The sequence below is a fragment of the Barbus barbus genome, assembly GCF_936440315.1.
Source record: "Barbus barbus genome assembly, chromosome: 14".
NCBI lineage: Eukaryota > Metazoa > Chordata > Actinopteri > Cypriniformes > Cyprinidae > Barbus > Barbus barbus.
In genome coordinates, this window is record NC_136742.1 from 22,534,017 (window position 1) to 22,550,000 (window position 15,984).

General features: G+C 35.7%; 1 protein-coding gene across 1 annotated transcript in view; it reads left to right on the forward strand.

Moving 5' to 3' along the window:
• Nucleotides 1-15,984, forward strand: part of LOC306880621 (myomegalin-like) — a 66,384-nt gene that overhangs the window by 2,266 nt on the left and 48,134 nt on the right. Inside the window, exons 2-3 of the mRNA XM_079434254.1 lie at nt 7,234-7,286; nt 8,905-8,972. Of these exons, the coding sequence (XP_079290380.1) occupies nt 7,234-7,286; nt 8,905-8,972 (121 nt within the window). The remainder of the gene's footprint in view (nt 1-7,233; nt 7,287-8,904; nt 8,973-15,984) is intronic.

Sequence of the window (15,984 nt, forward strand, 5' to 3'; positions counted from 1 at the left end):
CATAGACGTCTTAATGCCTGAAAAAATTTCACCCACATTATGTTTCAAAAATATTATGGGATAAAAGGGTGCTCTGTTGCTATATGTTTATGGTCTATAAAAATACTGGATGTAGTGATGTAATAGCTGTTAGGATCACCTGCTCTGAGGCAAAGTGCTCACTATGAAAGAATCCACTTTTCTGATATGAAATGGGCTGTTTGTGGTTTAGTTCTAGAGTCCTGTATGACTTGTGGTTCTCCGTTCGTCGTACATCCAGCAGCTGGTCCTGGGCAGCTGTTCAAACACAGGGATTTCAGATTGAAGGGTGGGAACATAGTGCAGTCTCAGTGGTAATTACAGGGTCACCGTGGCTCCTGGGTTAGATACACTACCTCTTTCGCTGTTATTGGAAGTAAACTTAGCTTTAGCGTGATTCCTTTTGTACATTTCGTATTCTTTATCTATCTTTAGTTTTGTTTTTTTCTTGAATGTCAAAGCATCTTTAATCATTCTGTCAAGCTGAGGAGAAACCTCTCAGAGAGTCCAAACACAGTCGCATGTTGGCTTGTCTTTAAAGAGTAATGCTTGCCATTTCCCAGGCCTGCAAGAAGACTAATGGCAGGCTTAATAAGGAATAAAATGTTGCTGATTATGAACACATGATTATGAACAGTTAGCAGGCTCTTCCAATGTCCAGTTATTTTGGGGGGGAAGATTTTGCAATTATGTAACCTGCCTGAATGGCATTTCTCGCTCTGCTCTTGGAGTCAGTCTGTACCATGGAAAAAAAATGTGACAGAACTGTTCAGAGAAGCTTCATTTGAAGGGACAGTTCACTCAGAAATAAAAATTATGTCATCATTTATTAACGCTTATGTCATACGGAGAAGAAATTCAAGACCCTCTGCTATTCATTTTTGTAATGCAATTACAGTGAACGGGGTGAAGCTTACAAGTTTTTATTTACTGATAATCCTCCCCTCCAGTGACTTGTTAAATGGAAAAAAATACTATGGAACTCAATGGCTACCGTTAACTTTTTGGTTACCAAAGATATTCAAAATATCTTCTTTTGTGTTCCCCAGAAGAAAGAAACTCATACAGGTTGGGAACAAGTGATGGGTGAGTAAATTATGAGGTTTTTTTTAGTTTTTTTTTTTATGAAGTATCACCTTAATGATAAATCATTAAGCCAAGTTGAACTTGAGAATCAAATCAGCCCGTTTTGTGAGCTAATCATTCAGATTGGTTTTGTGACTATAAGAATGATTCATTCATGAATTGAACATTTCTAGTTCTGTCATGAACTCTCATAAATGCTGAGAATTATGATGGAAGTAAACATTTTCTGTGACAAACTTAATTTCGGCCTGTTTCTCATTGTTTCACTATAGAATACCTTAAAAATATAGTTCAAATAAATCTACAATAAAATGAAATATTTCTATTAGATGACAAATGTAAACAAAAATAAGAAAAGCTGCCTTGACAACTAAATAACATAAGGTTATGTTACAAGTACTAAAATAATTATTAAAACTAAAGTAAAAATACTTACTTTACTTTACTTTACTTACTTTTGTCATTTAGCAGACGCTTTTGTCCAAAGCGACTTACAAATAAGAAAAAGTAACTAAAACTAAAAAGTTACAACTCTATAAATACTATCTACCCACATATTTAAGAAAATAAAGAAATTAAATAAAATTGACACATGCATATAACAACATTTCAATAATAAACATTAAATAAAAAGCGAAATACTAAAGTTAAAAATGGCTGGTGATGTATGGACCAATTTAAGATACTATTTTGGTGCTTTTGTGTCCTTTTTGAAGCTTGAAAGCTTTCGTCCCTATTCTTATTAATGGCATTTTAACTGTCTTCAAAAATTCCATAAAGAAGCCAAATTGGTTTGGTCATTTATGAGAATAAGTACATAAATTTCACTTCACTCACTTCACTTCATAAATAATGACAAAATTTTCATTTTTGCCTGAACTATATCACTCAGTTTCTCAGTGAGATTGCATGTAGAAAGAAAATGTGAATATTTCTCTGACCAAACTGTTAGGCAACTCATCAGCCACTCCCCTGGAAAACCTGTGAAGCAATTTCCATTTCAGTCTCCTTGAGCTTAGTCACACACACTAGGGATTTTATAAATCATCACGGAACAAGACAGAACCTCACAGTTATGTCTGTGCTATATATATATTTATTTTTGTCTGTCTTTTACAGCTGACTTAACTTTCAAAATCTTTTTGAACTTGGAAACATCAGATTCCTCATCTTCAGCAGCAAGAGATAATCTTCTTTAATGCTGTGTTTTACCTACAGACCTGTCTGAGCCTGTGTCCCTCTCCTCGCCCCTCCTCTCAGCTCATAGACAGTAACAGCTAGGGGCAAATAGTCCATTTACAACTTAAAGGATGCTCCTCGAGCCTGGACAGGAAGGCCCAATGTGGTTTGTAGTTGAAAACCACATGCACACACCCTCCTCCCCACACATACTCAGAGAAACCTGTCTTTGAGCATGCACGAACAGATCATTCTTTCAGGGCAAGCCAGTGGCGCTCTGCATGTGTGTACCTTCACCTCTGTGCTGTTTACCACTTACCAACCCTGTATGTGTGTTTCGCTGACTCCCGGTCTGGCCTTGCCACGTCAAATGACCGTCTTCAGCCTGCCGTTCAGAGAGAAATAGCAACTTTGGCCTGCATGTGTGTGTGTGTGTGTGTGTGTGTGTGTCTGTGTTTGGTTGGATTCCTGACCAGCCTGGTCTTTGGAAATGAAGATTTCTTCACTAAAACACTGGATTGAGATCAGAGCCACAGAACAGAGTCTGGCTTTTTTCCTCTTTAGAAGTTGAGTTTGTTCCTGTCTGTTCTTTTTCAACTTTCGTGTGGTTTGGATGTCGCAAAGATGAGTGGATTTCTGTATCGTGGCAGGTAAGCTATTCACCTCTAACAGAGCGGGAAACATACTTCAGGAGAGAAGAGAGCTTGCTTTCTGTTTTGAGGAATTTGTTGTTGTATTACACAGTGTTGTGTTTGGGATTTGTTTTCTGAGTTTGAATTCAGGCATAACTTGCAGTAATTTGAAAAATGTGGGATTACAATATCTGGTTTACCTCATCACATAAGGCTGAAAACATTACATTGGTACACTTTGTATGAGTAAATGAAGTACAGAAAGTTCTTTCAATGTTATTTATGTTTATGCAACTCCGAACACATGGGAATACTAAACTATGCCGCTCCATTTATGCAATACCACTGTTTAAACAGCATTCACATTTGAGCACACCATTTGTCAGTGTGGGGGAGTTGATTTCTCAGCTGACCACTAGCGTGATTATGAGTGACATAGGTGGTCATGACTCAGGGATCTTCTTGGCATCTGAAGTATTGGGCATGTTTTGTCTGTATGTGATGAAGCTGTAATGTTTGTAATGGAAAATCTTACTGCAATGGTGGCTGTTTAGAGAAACAAAGAGGAACATTAGAAGCTCATTAGCATAGACCCATCCCCCATGATATGTGCACCTTAGTGGGTGGATCGTGCCGACATGGTGACACCCTCGGTCAGCTGTGTTTGGAAGACCATCTGTTTGTGTTCCTTTTGCTTGCTGAACCCCTCAGTCTTTCTCTCTCAGTGGGGCAATAATGTGATGTGAGATGGATGTTCTTTGGCTTTTAGGAGACTCTGAGATCTTTTAAGTGCTTTGATATGGATCATGTTATTTGCATTCTTAAAAATAAAGGTGCTTCAAAAGGTTCTTCACAGCGATGCCATAGAAGAACCATTTTTGGTTCCACAAAGAGCCATCTCTATCTTAACTTTTTATAATCTGAAGAACCTTCTCTCGCCACAAAGAACCTTTTGTGAAACAGAAAAGTTCTTCATATGTTAAAGGTTCTTTATGGAACCATTTAGACAAAAAGGTTCTTCTATGGTGTCGTGAAGCACCTTTATTTTTAAGAGTGTAGGCGCCTGCTTCTTTGTCTGTCACATCAAAGTGAGAAAATGAAACGGTCCCATCTATCACACTACTGTCTGGAATGCAATATGGTCTGAACCCGTTTCTCTGATAGGTGTTAAGAGCTCATGTGCAATGTTGGGAAAAGTTACTTTTAAAAGTAATGCATTACAATATTGCGTTACTCCCTAAAAAGTAACTAATTACGTTACTTTTTATGGAAAGTAATGTGTTACGTTACTTTTGCGTTACTTTTTCAATCTGGGCAGGGCTTGCTTGATTGTTTTTAATATAAAAAAGTTATATTTTTTGGCAAACCAAAAGTGAAATAAATACGCCTAAAGCTGAAGAGAAAGTAAATTCACATCTGTACAATAGAACACAGAAGAAGAAAGTTCAACACACTTTAGCAATTAAAAGAAGCATGTTTATCTAGAGTAATTTTGCTTATTAGTATGGTTGAATTGAATCATCAAAGGTCAGCAGCAAAGACATTGCTTAATAAAACGGGATTAAATACATAAAGGATATTTGTGTTATTTAACATTTAATTATTGTAGGCTTGCATCACATTCTGAGTTGCATTTCACTGTTTTTATTAATTTTGGGCAATACTGAATATTTTTTTGCTGAAATGATGAATTGATTGCACATTCACATTTATTCTAGAACTACAGTAAGATCTTACTCCAGATTTCTCTCAACATGGGGACAGAAGAGCTGTCAATCAATAAATGGGGAAAAAAGTAACTGGCGTTACTTATTTGAAAAAGTATCTCAGATATTTTCTTGTAAATTAAAAAGTAATGCGTTACTTTACTAGTTACTTGAAAAAAGTAATCTGATTACGTAACTCGCGTTACTTGTAATGCGTTACCCCCAACATTGCTCATGTGTGACACTCATCATCTAATGGGACTTTAGGAAGTAGCCAGGGACATATAGTTTGGATGTGGTATTGAAAATATATGATAACAGGAAGACTAACATCATGTATGAACATTCGCTGGGTGTAGCTATGTTTTGTTTTCAAACCAACGCAATAAGGATTCTTTATTGCATTTGTTATATCAACTGGTAAATTGAAATGGTGGTTTTCAAATAGATTTTATTTTTCTGCTTTAATTAGATGAGTGATTGCCAAGCGGGGGTAGACGTACCCCAGGGGTACTTAAGCAGGTAACTGACTAAGATATTTCCTTTCCTTTGATAAAACTTTAAAACAGAAGTAATCTGATTTGGTGTCAGTAAAGCAGTACATTAGCCTGATGGGGATACACTACCATTCAAAAGAATCCTGGGAAAAAAATCTCTATTTTCACAAAAGACATTTAGCAGCACAACTGGTTTCCACAGTGATAAATTAAATATTTATTGAGCACCAAATCAGCATTTTAGAATGATTTCTGAAGGATCATGTGAAGTCTGGAGTAATGACTGCTCAAAATTCAGCTTTGCCATTGCAGGAATACATTATATTTTAAAATATATTAAAAGATATATAAAAACAGTTTATAAAATTTATCATAATATTTCATAATATTACTGTTTTTACTGTGTTTTTGATTAAATAACTGCAGCCTTGGTGAGCATAAGAGACTTCTTTTCAAAACAAACAAAAATCGTACTAATGAACATGAGATAAAAGGGTTGAGAAACAATGCATACATTTTTGCATTTACAGCATGCTGCTTCCAGACAAGCATGCCCTTGTTGATACGTATCAAATTCAATTGACATCTTAGTGAATTAGCCATTTAAAAACTGCATTGCATTCAGATGTTTGCGATATTTGGGACATGTGAGCATGAGAGAGCATCATCTTACCGTATTATCCTATTAGACAGTCCCTTACTTAAAATAAGCCTTTTACTGATGCAGCAACAAACAGCTGATTCTTAGCTGTCTCATGACAACAGTGTGATGTCATTTGAAAATTGCGGAAAATATGAAGCAGCACAACTGTTATCAACATTGATAATAATATGTGTTGTGATCAGCAAATCAGCATATTAGAATGATTTCTGAATGATTATGCTACACTGAAGACTGGAGTAATGGCTGTTGAAAATTCGGGGTCTGCACCATATTTTCAAGTATATTAAAAAACATTATTTTAAGTTGTAATATTTTATGCTGTTACTGTTTTTACTGTACTTTTGATCAAATAAAGTGAATAAATGCAGCCTTGGTAAGCGTAAGAGACCTCTTTCAGGAACATTTAAAAAAATCTCATTGACTCTTGAATGGTAGGTTATGTAAATACATAACTGTAATGTGGTACTATATGCATGTTATTTTAGGCTTGGCGTAAAACCAAGGGTTCCTTAGCCTGAAAAAACATTGAAGACTGCTAGAATATGCAATTACAAAATCAATATCATTCGAATATAAGCCAAGCGCTCAAGCATTGAGTGCATGTGTAAGATGAGTCTGTCTCAGATGTCCTTGTGTCCATGTGTGCTGATGATTTGCAATCTGAGCAGCGTTTAGAGTCTGTGGGCACCAATCAATAAGAATATGTTTAGAAGGTTAAATATTAATGTTTAGAGGAGCTACTCAGAGAGCACTAGGAACCTTTCTATCTTGTATCAAAGAATGGGGCAGACTAAAGAGAAAGCTTCTTCATCTAATTTATGTTATCCCACAGCTTGTGTCAGCATCATTATGCAATTATATAACCTGCATGTTATTATAATCACATTACTATAATTATCATTGCGTTTCTGAGAAGCCCAAACAATATTTGTTTATTAGTACAACTGACTGTGCCAACAGATACTAACATTGCAGTCTAGTGTTACAACATCATGTCTGTTTGATAAGAGACATTTTTGATGGTATACAAGACTAGACTACTTGTCATCTATTGACAAATGTGAAGCAGATGGCAGGTTTACAGACATGCAGACCAAAATCAGGTGGTAAAAATGATCAGGTGTGCTGTCATTACTCAGTGAATATGAAAAAACTGAAAGACTGTCTATAGCATGGAAAAGGTGTGTGAAATGGAAATATATTTGGCATTGTAACCCTTCTCACTAATTCCAGAAATAGAAGTGTAACAAACTAGACAGTCTTTGTTTAACAGGAAAATTACTAGCACAACTTTCACAAGCCTGCTTCTTTAAATATGGCTGAAGCCTAAAAACATTGTGTTTTTGTTCAAATACTTATATGGGCCTGAACTTATCTAATGCAGTATGTGCGCAGAAACAGATTAAACCAAAACAAGAGCGCAAATATTAATCTTTCCTTGTATTTTTCAGACACTATAATGGACATAAAGCGGCCCGGCCCAAGAGCATGATCAACATGGGCGGTAAGTATATTAAATTAATTGGTAGATCTTCCTGAAGATGTAAATGTGTAGTTATTTTTAACGCTATGTCACAATACAGTTGCACAAATGTCACTTTATGATGTGCTTAAAGGGATAGTTCACCCAAAAATATGTTACTCACCCTCATGTTGTTCCAAACCTTTATAAATTTCTTTCTTCTGTTAAATGCAAAGGAAGATATTTTGACAAAGGAAAAAATCCTACAGCAGTTTGAGGGTGAATAAATGATGAATTTTCTTTTTTTGATGAACTATCCTTCTTATCTCTTTGTTCGTAGCTCTTTCCTGCAGTAAAATCACAGACTTTTTAATAGACTAAGCCCAATTTTTACCAAAACAACTTGTTTCGTCAGAAACCTGAGTTTGCAAAACACTGTGGCAGTGATGTTCTGAAAAATGGAGTCGGTCTGCTTTGTTGAGTTGCTTCTATCTGGATATTAAATAAATCAAGCTCCTTCAAAGAGATTAAATCATCTCACACACACACACCCCACCCCCCTCAGATAAGCGCACATACTGTTTATTTCTGGACATATTTATGAGTTGCTAATAGAAACATAAAGGTTACGGCTTAATTATGTTTTAAGTAAAAGTTCCACAAAACCTCGCTGTGAGCGTGTTTGACATTTCTCTGGCACAGTAAATGTGTAGTACTGCAGGCCTGTGCCATGCACTCGTCTCCAATACACCCCCAGGCACACGTCCAATACACATCACTGGCACATATTAAATAAAAGTCCTTTAATAAGCTTTAATGAGGCCATGCCATGGTTTTAAAGAACTGCAAGAAGATTGGGCCGTGCCAGTATTTCTGTGATTATGCCCTGTAGGAACTCTCCTCTTCTCATGCTGGGGAAAAAAAGACCTAATTTTAGCCCTGTTCCTGGAACTTTTTTTGTAATGGTTTGGCACAGTTCTGCTCTTATGTATGTGGATGTTTGTGTAAGACAGATCAGATATGTGTGTGCAAAAAAACAAATAATATAATATAGGCCAGGGCTGTCCAAACTCGGTCCTGGAGGGCCGGTGTCCTGCAGAGTTTAGCTCCAACCCTAATTAAACACACCTGAAGCTCTTACTAGGTATACTAGAAACTTCCATGCAGGTGCGTTGAGGCAAGTTGGAGCTAAACTCTGCAGGAGTACTCTCCAGGACCGAGTTTAGACAGCCCTGATATAGGGTAATATAATATATAATGTAATATAATATAATATAATAATGTTTATTTACCTTTAATGCTGACATGGCAATAAAATAAATAATATTTTTAATAATAGTAATAATAATAATACAAAATAAAATATTTTATAATGTATATTTGACATGAATTTAGCCTTTTAATGCTGACATGGCAATAAAATTAACAAATAATATTTATTTATAATAAATAATTTATTAACTTTTTTAAAGATAAATAAATAATAATAATAAAAATGTCCAAAATGATATGTTTTTAATTAAATCTCCTGACTCCTGGCCCACAGCATCCAGTTTCCCTCTCTTTCCTCACAAAAGTTTTGTCTGTTAACTTTTTAACTTAATAGTAAAGCAGATATCTCCTTCTATAAACAATCTAACTGTTGGTTGTATTTTAACAGATTCCTCCAGTGATGACGCTGAGAAGAGCTCTGTTTTGCAGACGCATAGCCTGAGAGAGTTTGAGCAGGTAGGTGCTTACTTTCGTTTCCCTCAAAATTAGCTTCTGCATGCAACTGCAAGCCCTGAAAGCCATTTGTCAGGCCTCTGACTGGTTTTCACTTTGTTGAGAATGTGGATCTTTGGCGTTTGCCTGCAGATATGGTGAACAAGTGAACTAGTTCAAGGGCTTGCTTAAAACACAGATGTATATACTGTACTTGGTTTTTAGCCTAATCAGAACCATTCTCTTGGTGCGTAGCTAATCGCTCCTTGTACCAGTTCTGACATGTTAATACGCCATCAAGCTGTCCTAGTTCATTTTGGGAATGCCAGATTGTGAACAACATCACTATTGACATGTTCTTTCAGCTCGTTGTCCTGTCTAATCAGATTTACCCGTACTGTTGTCCAGTAAACACAATGGAATCCATCAAGAATCCCAACAACTACACGTGTACGCGCACAGCCGAGTAAACCTTCATATGGTTTTTGTAGTGTTTTTTATGTGATTTCCAGAAAACACACTCTGGACAGAGCAGGATCTGGAATGCCTGCTGTACACACGCTGCTGTGGTTTATCTGTATGCGAAATGCTTTCTGGGAAGGGAGCCAGCCTATTATGGCTGTGATATAACTTCAGCCTTGCTACCTTCAATTACGAGAGGCCTGTGTGAAAGACTGCAGTTTTTTTCTTAAGAAACGTTTTGCCGTGTGTAAGGTTTTGTGAGGAACATTTCATGAAGACACCAAAGAATAAGATCACAATCCACTGATAAGAATGTCATAAGACATATCAGTACTCCATAACAAAATGCTTGACAAAAATTGAAGGTTGTGTTAGCTATTGTTTTATTGACCCACTTAATTTGAATCTGAGTAACTGAGATTTTTCCGCAGCTTATTTTTCATAAATCTGCATATTTGCTGCTTCGTAATGAAGAAATCTCATGTGATGCTTCCCAAACTGCTGTAGTTGAAACTGGCCTGCTTTTTAGGGCTGGATGAAAATGTAAATCTTTAAAATCGATGATATAATATTTTTATGTATTGTATTTAGTTTATTTTTGAAATATAACATTAACATATTCTGTAATGTTTTACTGTATTTAAACTTTAAAATATATATTTTTAGGATAATCTTGATCTTAATTAGTTCTTTGTTTATTATTCCTAATTCTTAATTTTAATTGTTTATTAATCTTGATTCTTAGAATCCCAAGTTCTTTTATGTTATCCCCTTTGTCAGTGAACGCTGTAGTTTCATTTACAAAGAAATGACTCTAATCAACTTGTTCTTTGTAAATCAAAAACATAAAGCGCAAGCAGTGCAGTCTGATTCTTGTAATGAATGGCTCAAACTGTCTGAAATACTGCCCTGTAGGCCTATAATTTACAATATTAACAGAGAAAGATATATATATAAGCAAAATGGAAATTATTGCAGAAATATAGTCAAATCAGATTTGAATCAAATTTTAATCTAAATTAAATCGAATCAGGTCATCTGTGTTGATACTTAGTTCTAGTGTTTTTACTTATCATCACTGGTGCATTTTTGCTGATGTTGTCTACCATTTGTGTTTTATTTGTGTTGTACCTTTGTGTCGATGTGTATGTGAGATTTAAATGAGTAGGGCTAGTAGTGATGGTTTCTCCATAGATGAAACATTCGTGCTATTGAACACAGTCGGCCTCTAGCCGATCTGTCAGCTGGAAGAGCCAAACGTTTCCCCACAGCTTGGAATATGAATCTGCCAAAATATAATTTGTAACTGTCAAACAACTTGGTAGGGTGTGATTGGAAGGTAGAAAAGTTAAAAGTAAGGGGAAAAAAATCTAAATGCACTTCTTCAAAAAGCCGTTTTTGCTGCATTTAAGAAATTGAAAGCATATGGTTGCCTGTTTTTTGTACCGACCACAAAGGCAATTTAAATTGATATAAAAAGATGGCTTGTGCACTATTAAAACCTCGGTACAAATTACAATTGCTAATCTGTTATTTTGCCCTTATTTTGAAGGCTTGGCAGATTTTGACAGGCACAGTCAAGACCTGATCATTGTGGCCCGGCCCTCCATGTACCTTTCAGCAAGTAGCTGCAAAATTCAGAAGGCACAGGACAAACAAGAGCTGGTTTTGTCTTTCTGGATATTCTGTGCTTTCTGCAGCATTTCTTCATTTAGGTTCTATTTAGATAGAAAATAGGTCAACATTTTCTGCATGATGAGCAACACATGCCTTGAAGCATTCATGATTTTTTTTCTCTTTATGTCTGATTCATGTCACAAAGGCACAATGACTGAGGGTTTAATTGCTAATTCTTACTAAAACAAGCCCAGCAGAGGGAATACACAAAATGATGGAGATAAATGTTATAAACTGAGACACGTGGTGTATTCAAGTGCATTTTTGGCTTTTTAGGTTAATCATTTCAGTGTTATTACCAAGCATACTGGATATATAATAGCCTCCTGGTTCATATCTGCTTAGTCAGAACTGGTATAATCGCTTACATGTGGCCTTTCTCTCCCGATGTGTATGTATGGAAAGCAGTCTCTCTAAATTGGTTTTGTTTCCAATATAGCAGCTATACTGCTATATTTTTGTTCAATTTTGGGCTGTGGAAAGCGCATGTAGCCCCATGAGTGTCTTGCACCGCCCTCTACTGGTTTGTTTAACTACAGTGTCTATTTGATCCACCCCCTGACTCCATTTCCTCTCCCTTTCCCCCCACACTCTCACTGATCAGCACTATCAAGCATACAGTGAGAGAACTGAGGCCAGACAGCTTAATTCGAGCCAGATCTTTGTAGTAAATCAGTGGTCCGCATCAGAGGGACAGAGTCATCATGCTGTGTAAATTATGGAGACAGTCATGGTTGATGATGATAATGTAGTGTTGGATCTAATCTGCACCATGTCTGTCTACAGATTGGATTCACCATGTTAATTTACTGAAGGTTTTCTACTGTATTATTTGCTGAATCCTCACAGATCACTCCTATATGTTGTGTATTGGTTGTATTGTGAAGTATGAGAAAGACTGCAGTGATACAAGAAAGAAATTGGGTTTCTTGGCCGTAAGGCGGTCCAAAAGCAAATCGATAATAAACTAAAATATGTAACAATAACACACTTTCTGCCCAAACAACTATTCACATTTTTTGTATTCACTATGGTGTTTATAAAACAACATCACAATGCCAAATAAAAAAAATTAAAATAAAAAAAACTTAAGTTTTTACATTTTAATATGGACCAAAACATGCCAGCCCAGAAACGATAACTTGATTAAATTGATTAAAAACGTTCTCATTTTTTATCGTTCTTTTTTTTTGTGTACTTTTGCACTTTAATCTTTTTTTATACATGTTTACTTTATACATTTTTATTGTATTTAAATATTAGAGGTTCTTTTTGTTATTTGTAAAAACTTATACTTGATATTTAAAGGACAACATGGTTTAGGTCATTGCACATTGAGTCCGAAATTTTCGCGCGCGTTTTTCAGTTTTTTCGTATTCCTCATCCTTTCCTATCCAAATGCATGCAACGGATGCAAAACCACCGAAAATCGAACCTGATCTGAACTTTTTTATGACGGACGAAAGTTTCAGAGGCAGTGTGTAAACGTGATTGACACAATGTTGTGAAGTTGTATTTATTTTTTAACGTGCGAAAATTTTGGACGAAAATTTCAGACTCAGTGTGCAGTGCAATGACTTTGAGTATTAGGGTTTGTTCTGGTTAATCTTTTTAACCAGTTTTTGTAATGTAGTTCAAGACTATGATAAAAGCTTCAGCAATTATCATGATTTGAAATTACTGTCACATGCTTACTAAGCACCTTACAAAAGATTAAAGCATTATTTACTTTATGTGCATCTTTGATGTGTTGTTGAAAAAACACCAACACATAATTGATGCATGTTCATTAATTTTAAAAATACTTAAAGGGTCAATTGAATTTGTTAATATTTATATTATTAATCAGGGGGCATTCAGAAATTCTGAATGAATTTACTTATTTTTATTTTCAAAATCAAAATTTAATTACTGAAATTGTTATGCTAATAATATGATTTGTAATGAAAATGTATTGTATGAAATTAGATACGTTTTCACTGTAATGGTCTACTTTTGGATCCCACTGTATGTTTGAAGCCGCCTGATTTCTGGCTTCAGATTTCAAACCTCTGTAAAATCATCTGTATTTGAGCTGTATACACATTGTTCACAGATTGAGTATTGTGTGTATTTCCCAGAGGAAGTGTGTGTCGTGATATCTGTGTGCATTTATAGGTATATAAGTGTGCACGATCCATTTTGAATTCGTAAGCCATCCCCTGTCTCCATTTCAATATTTTTATTCCTTGAGGCCATATGGGACCAATTACAAACAAAATATGCAGGGAGGGGCAAAAGCCATATTTTTATTAATTGCTTCAGCACTTAGTGGCAGACCTAATGCTGCAATTATTGTACAATAAAGCAAAGACATTAACTGAGGTCAAAGAACCAGCAAACCAAACTGTACTCTGTAAATCTTGACAGTCGCTGGCCAAATTGCATGGCAGAGCTGGATAAAAAAATGAAGAAACATTCAAATTTACAGATTTAAACGAGCTGCGGTCGGATTCTTGAATGACAGAAAGATCGGTCAAGTCTTTTTTCCATATTCAAGCAAATCATGAAGCAAACTGTTCTTAATTAAATGTAACCTGTCTTTTGTGTATGCCAGCACTCATATATCAATGTAGTGAGTCACTGTGTAAATAAGAGCGAGTATTTTAGGCCAGGCCTGTGACACACAACTCTGTGCTCTGACCCACTGACTGCCTTTGGGTCTCTTCTACAAAGCAAAGGGGCTTTGAAGCAAAAAAGAAAAAAAGGCAATTGATACATTGGTTTTAATTCAACTTCTGTATTGCTATTCATACAGCAATCACAAAGAAATTAATTGAATTATGTGGACCAGCTCTTTTCATGTATTTCTTCTCAGAGCTTTCTTTGAATGATAACTTCTTTCGCTTCCTCCCGAAAATGTATTATTTGATTATTTAAAATTAATTATTATTTAATTAATTATCTGTTAGCTTTTTTTTTAGCAAATAATTGTGTATTTAAAAAGTATTTATATAATTTATATATTTTATTTTAGTATATTATATTTAAATATATATTTTAAGTGTCCCTATTATTCTCACATTTAGCGGGCTCATTGTTAATTTGGGTATAGCAGAATTAGGCTCTTTTTTAATATTAATGTTAAATCCGTTTCTTCTCCAGATGTTTTGCTGTTGGGTTCTTCAAACAGCTCTGTTTTGTTCCAGTATTTGTTGGTTTTCTCATTCATTCCATCTTCTGTTTCCTTGGCCCACTCAGTTTTTGCAGTTTATGCAGTTACATTTTCTGACATCTTGCCAGTGCTCAAATGTCCTTTAGTTTCTCTGTCTGCGTGGTGCTTGCGCTCTGGCGTGGTAGTTTGGAATGGTAATAATACTAATTTCACCAGGGGCACTCTTTCCTGGGGGAAACTTAAAGGCCGTGAGATCATATTTTGAGATCTCGGTCCAGTTTTGACATCAAACACACAGGCCTGTATGCTCTCAGGCGGGGCCGTAATCCGATTTTGAAAATATACCTAACGTCTGCTTTAATGAGCTAACTTGAGTGCCCTTATACCCCCTGTGAAAATATTCTAACTGCCTATGAAATACAAGAATTGAACCATCAAACCCTTGTTAAAGCACTCAGAGCTCAGGGGATGATACTGTGCGGTAGAAGCACAGGGCCGTTGTGTTTTCTGGCTGGATTTGTAGAAACGGTGGGCCACGACAGGCCTGGGAGGATGGAATAGCGGTGTTTGTAAATACCACTCCAATTATCGGTAATGCGCCAGTAATAGGAACCAGATGAACGTTTATTTAATTTGTCAGGAAGGTAAAATTAAGAAGAGTAAGGCTCAGAGTCATGGAGCCGCACTGAGTCCGTACGCTTCTCCTGTGCCAGTGTGTTTATGTTATTCTTGTTGATATTTTAAGGCCATAATCAAACATTTAGCTGGTCAGGAAATGCCGGGGGTTGACTTACTCTGTCTAATTGGATTTCAGACAATTTATCCACTTCTCCTAAATTAAGCAAACAACTGAGACAGAATAAATCAGATCAAGACTGATTTTATTCTGATTAAGAATTGTTTTTTTGTTTAGTTTTTTTTTAATAAAATAAAATGATAAACTACAATCCAAATCTCAATCCAATTAGACTTGTAGACTGTCTGCCATGTTTTTATTTTATTTTATTATTTCCTGAAGCTTAAATATTCACAAGAATCATATAAATTTGCACAACGCCATTTCTAGGTATGGAGTACTGACCATAAGTTTAAATACATAAAAACATCTTAAAAACATTGTTTTTTTAAGTGCAAGTGTGAGAGATTCTCTCCGTACCATCATAAAAGTATGCAATGTTGCATTTCACAAGCCAAATTTAAAAAAGCCTTTGACTTTTGTGGCAAAAGCAAGAAGCGCTTGGCTGAATGTGTTGACCGCTGATTCTCATAAAAGCTTGAAAGAGGGAAGCCACGAAAGATGGAGATGGTCTGTTGTTCAGTTGAGTACTCAATGTTTGACAGTAGTGCTCTCAAGCGTCGCTCTGTAATTATATATAATGATATATGGCAAGTATAATTGAAATATGTCAGGCACCATCATCCTGTGCATATATTGTGTATTTCTCAATATCTCTCATGGATTTGCTTATGTACACATGTACAATGAGCATGCTGAGTACTCCGGAAGCCGTTCCGCATCAGCGTGTTCTCTATATAAATCCTTTGTGGTCTTAAAGTGCCTTAAAGCAAGATCTGTGATTGTATATTGCCATTTATCTGTATGGACAGAGTAATACTGGTACATTCACTGGTACAAACACAAACCCATGTTTCTATTTGTATTTGTTTAGCAGTAGACTGAAGAATAGAATAAATATAAATATATATATATATATATACATGAACTGTATTCATTTGATTATT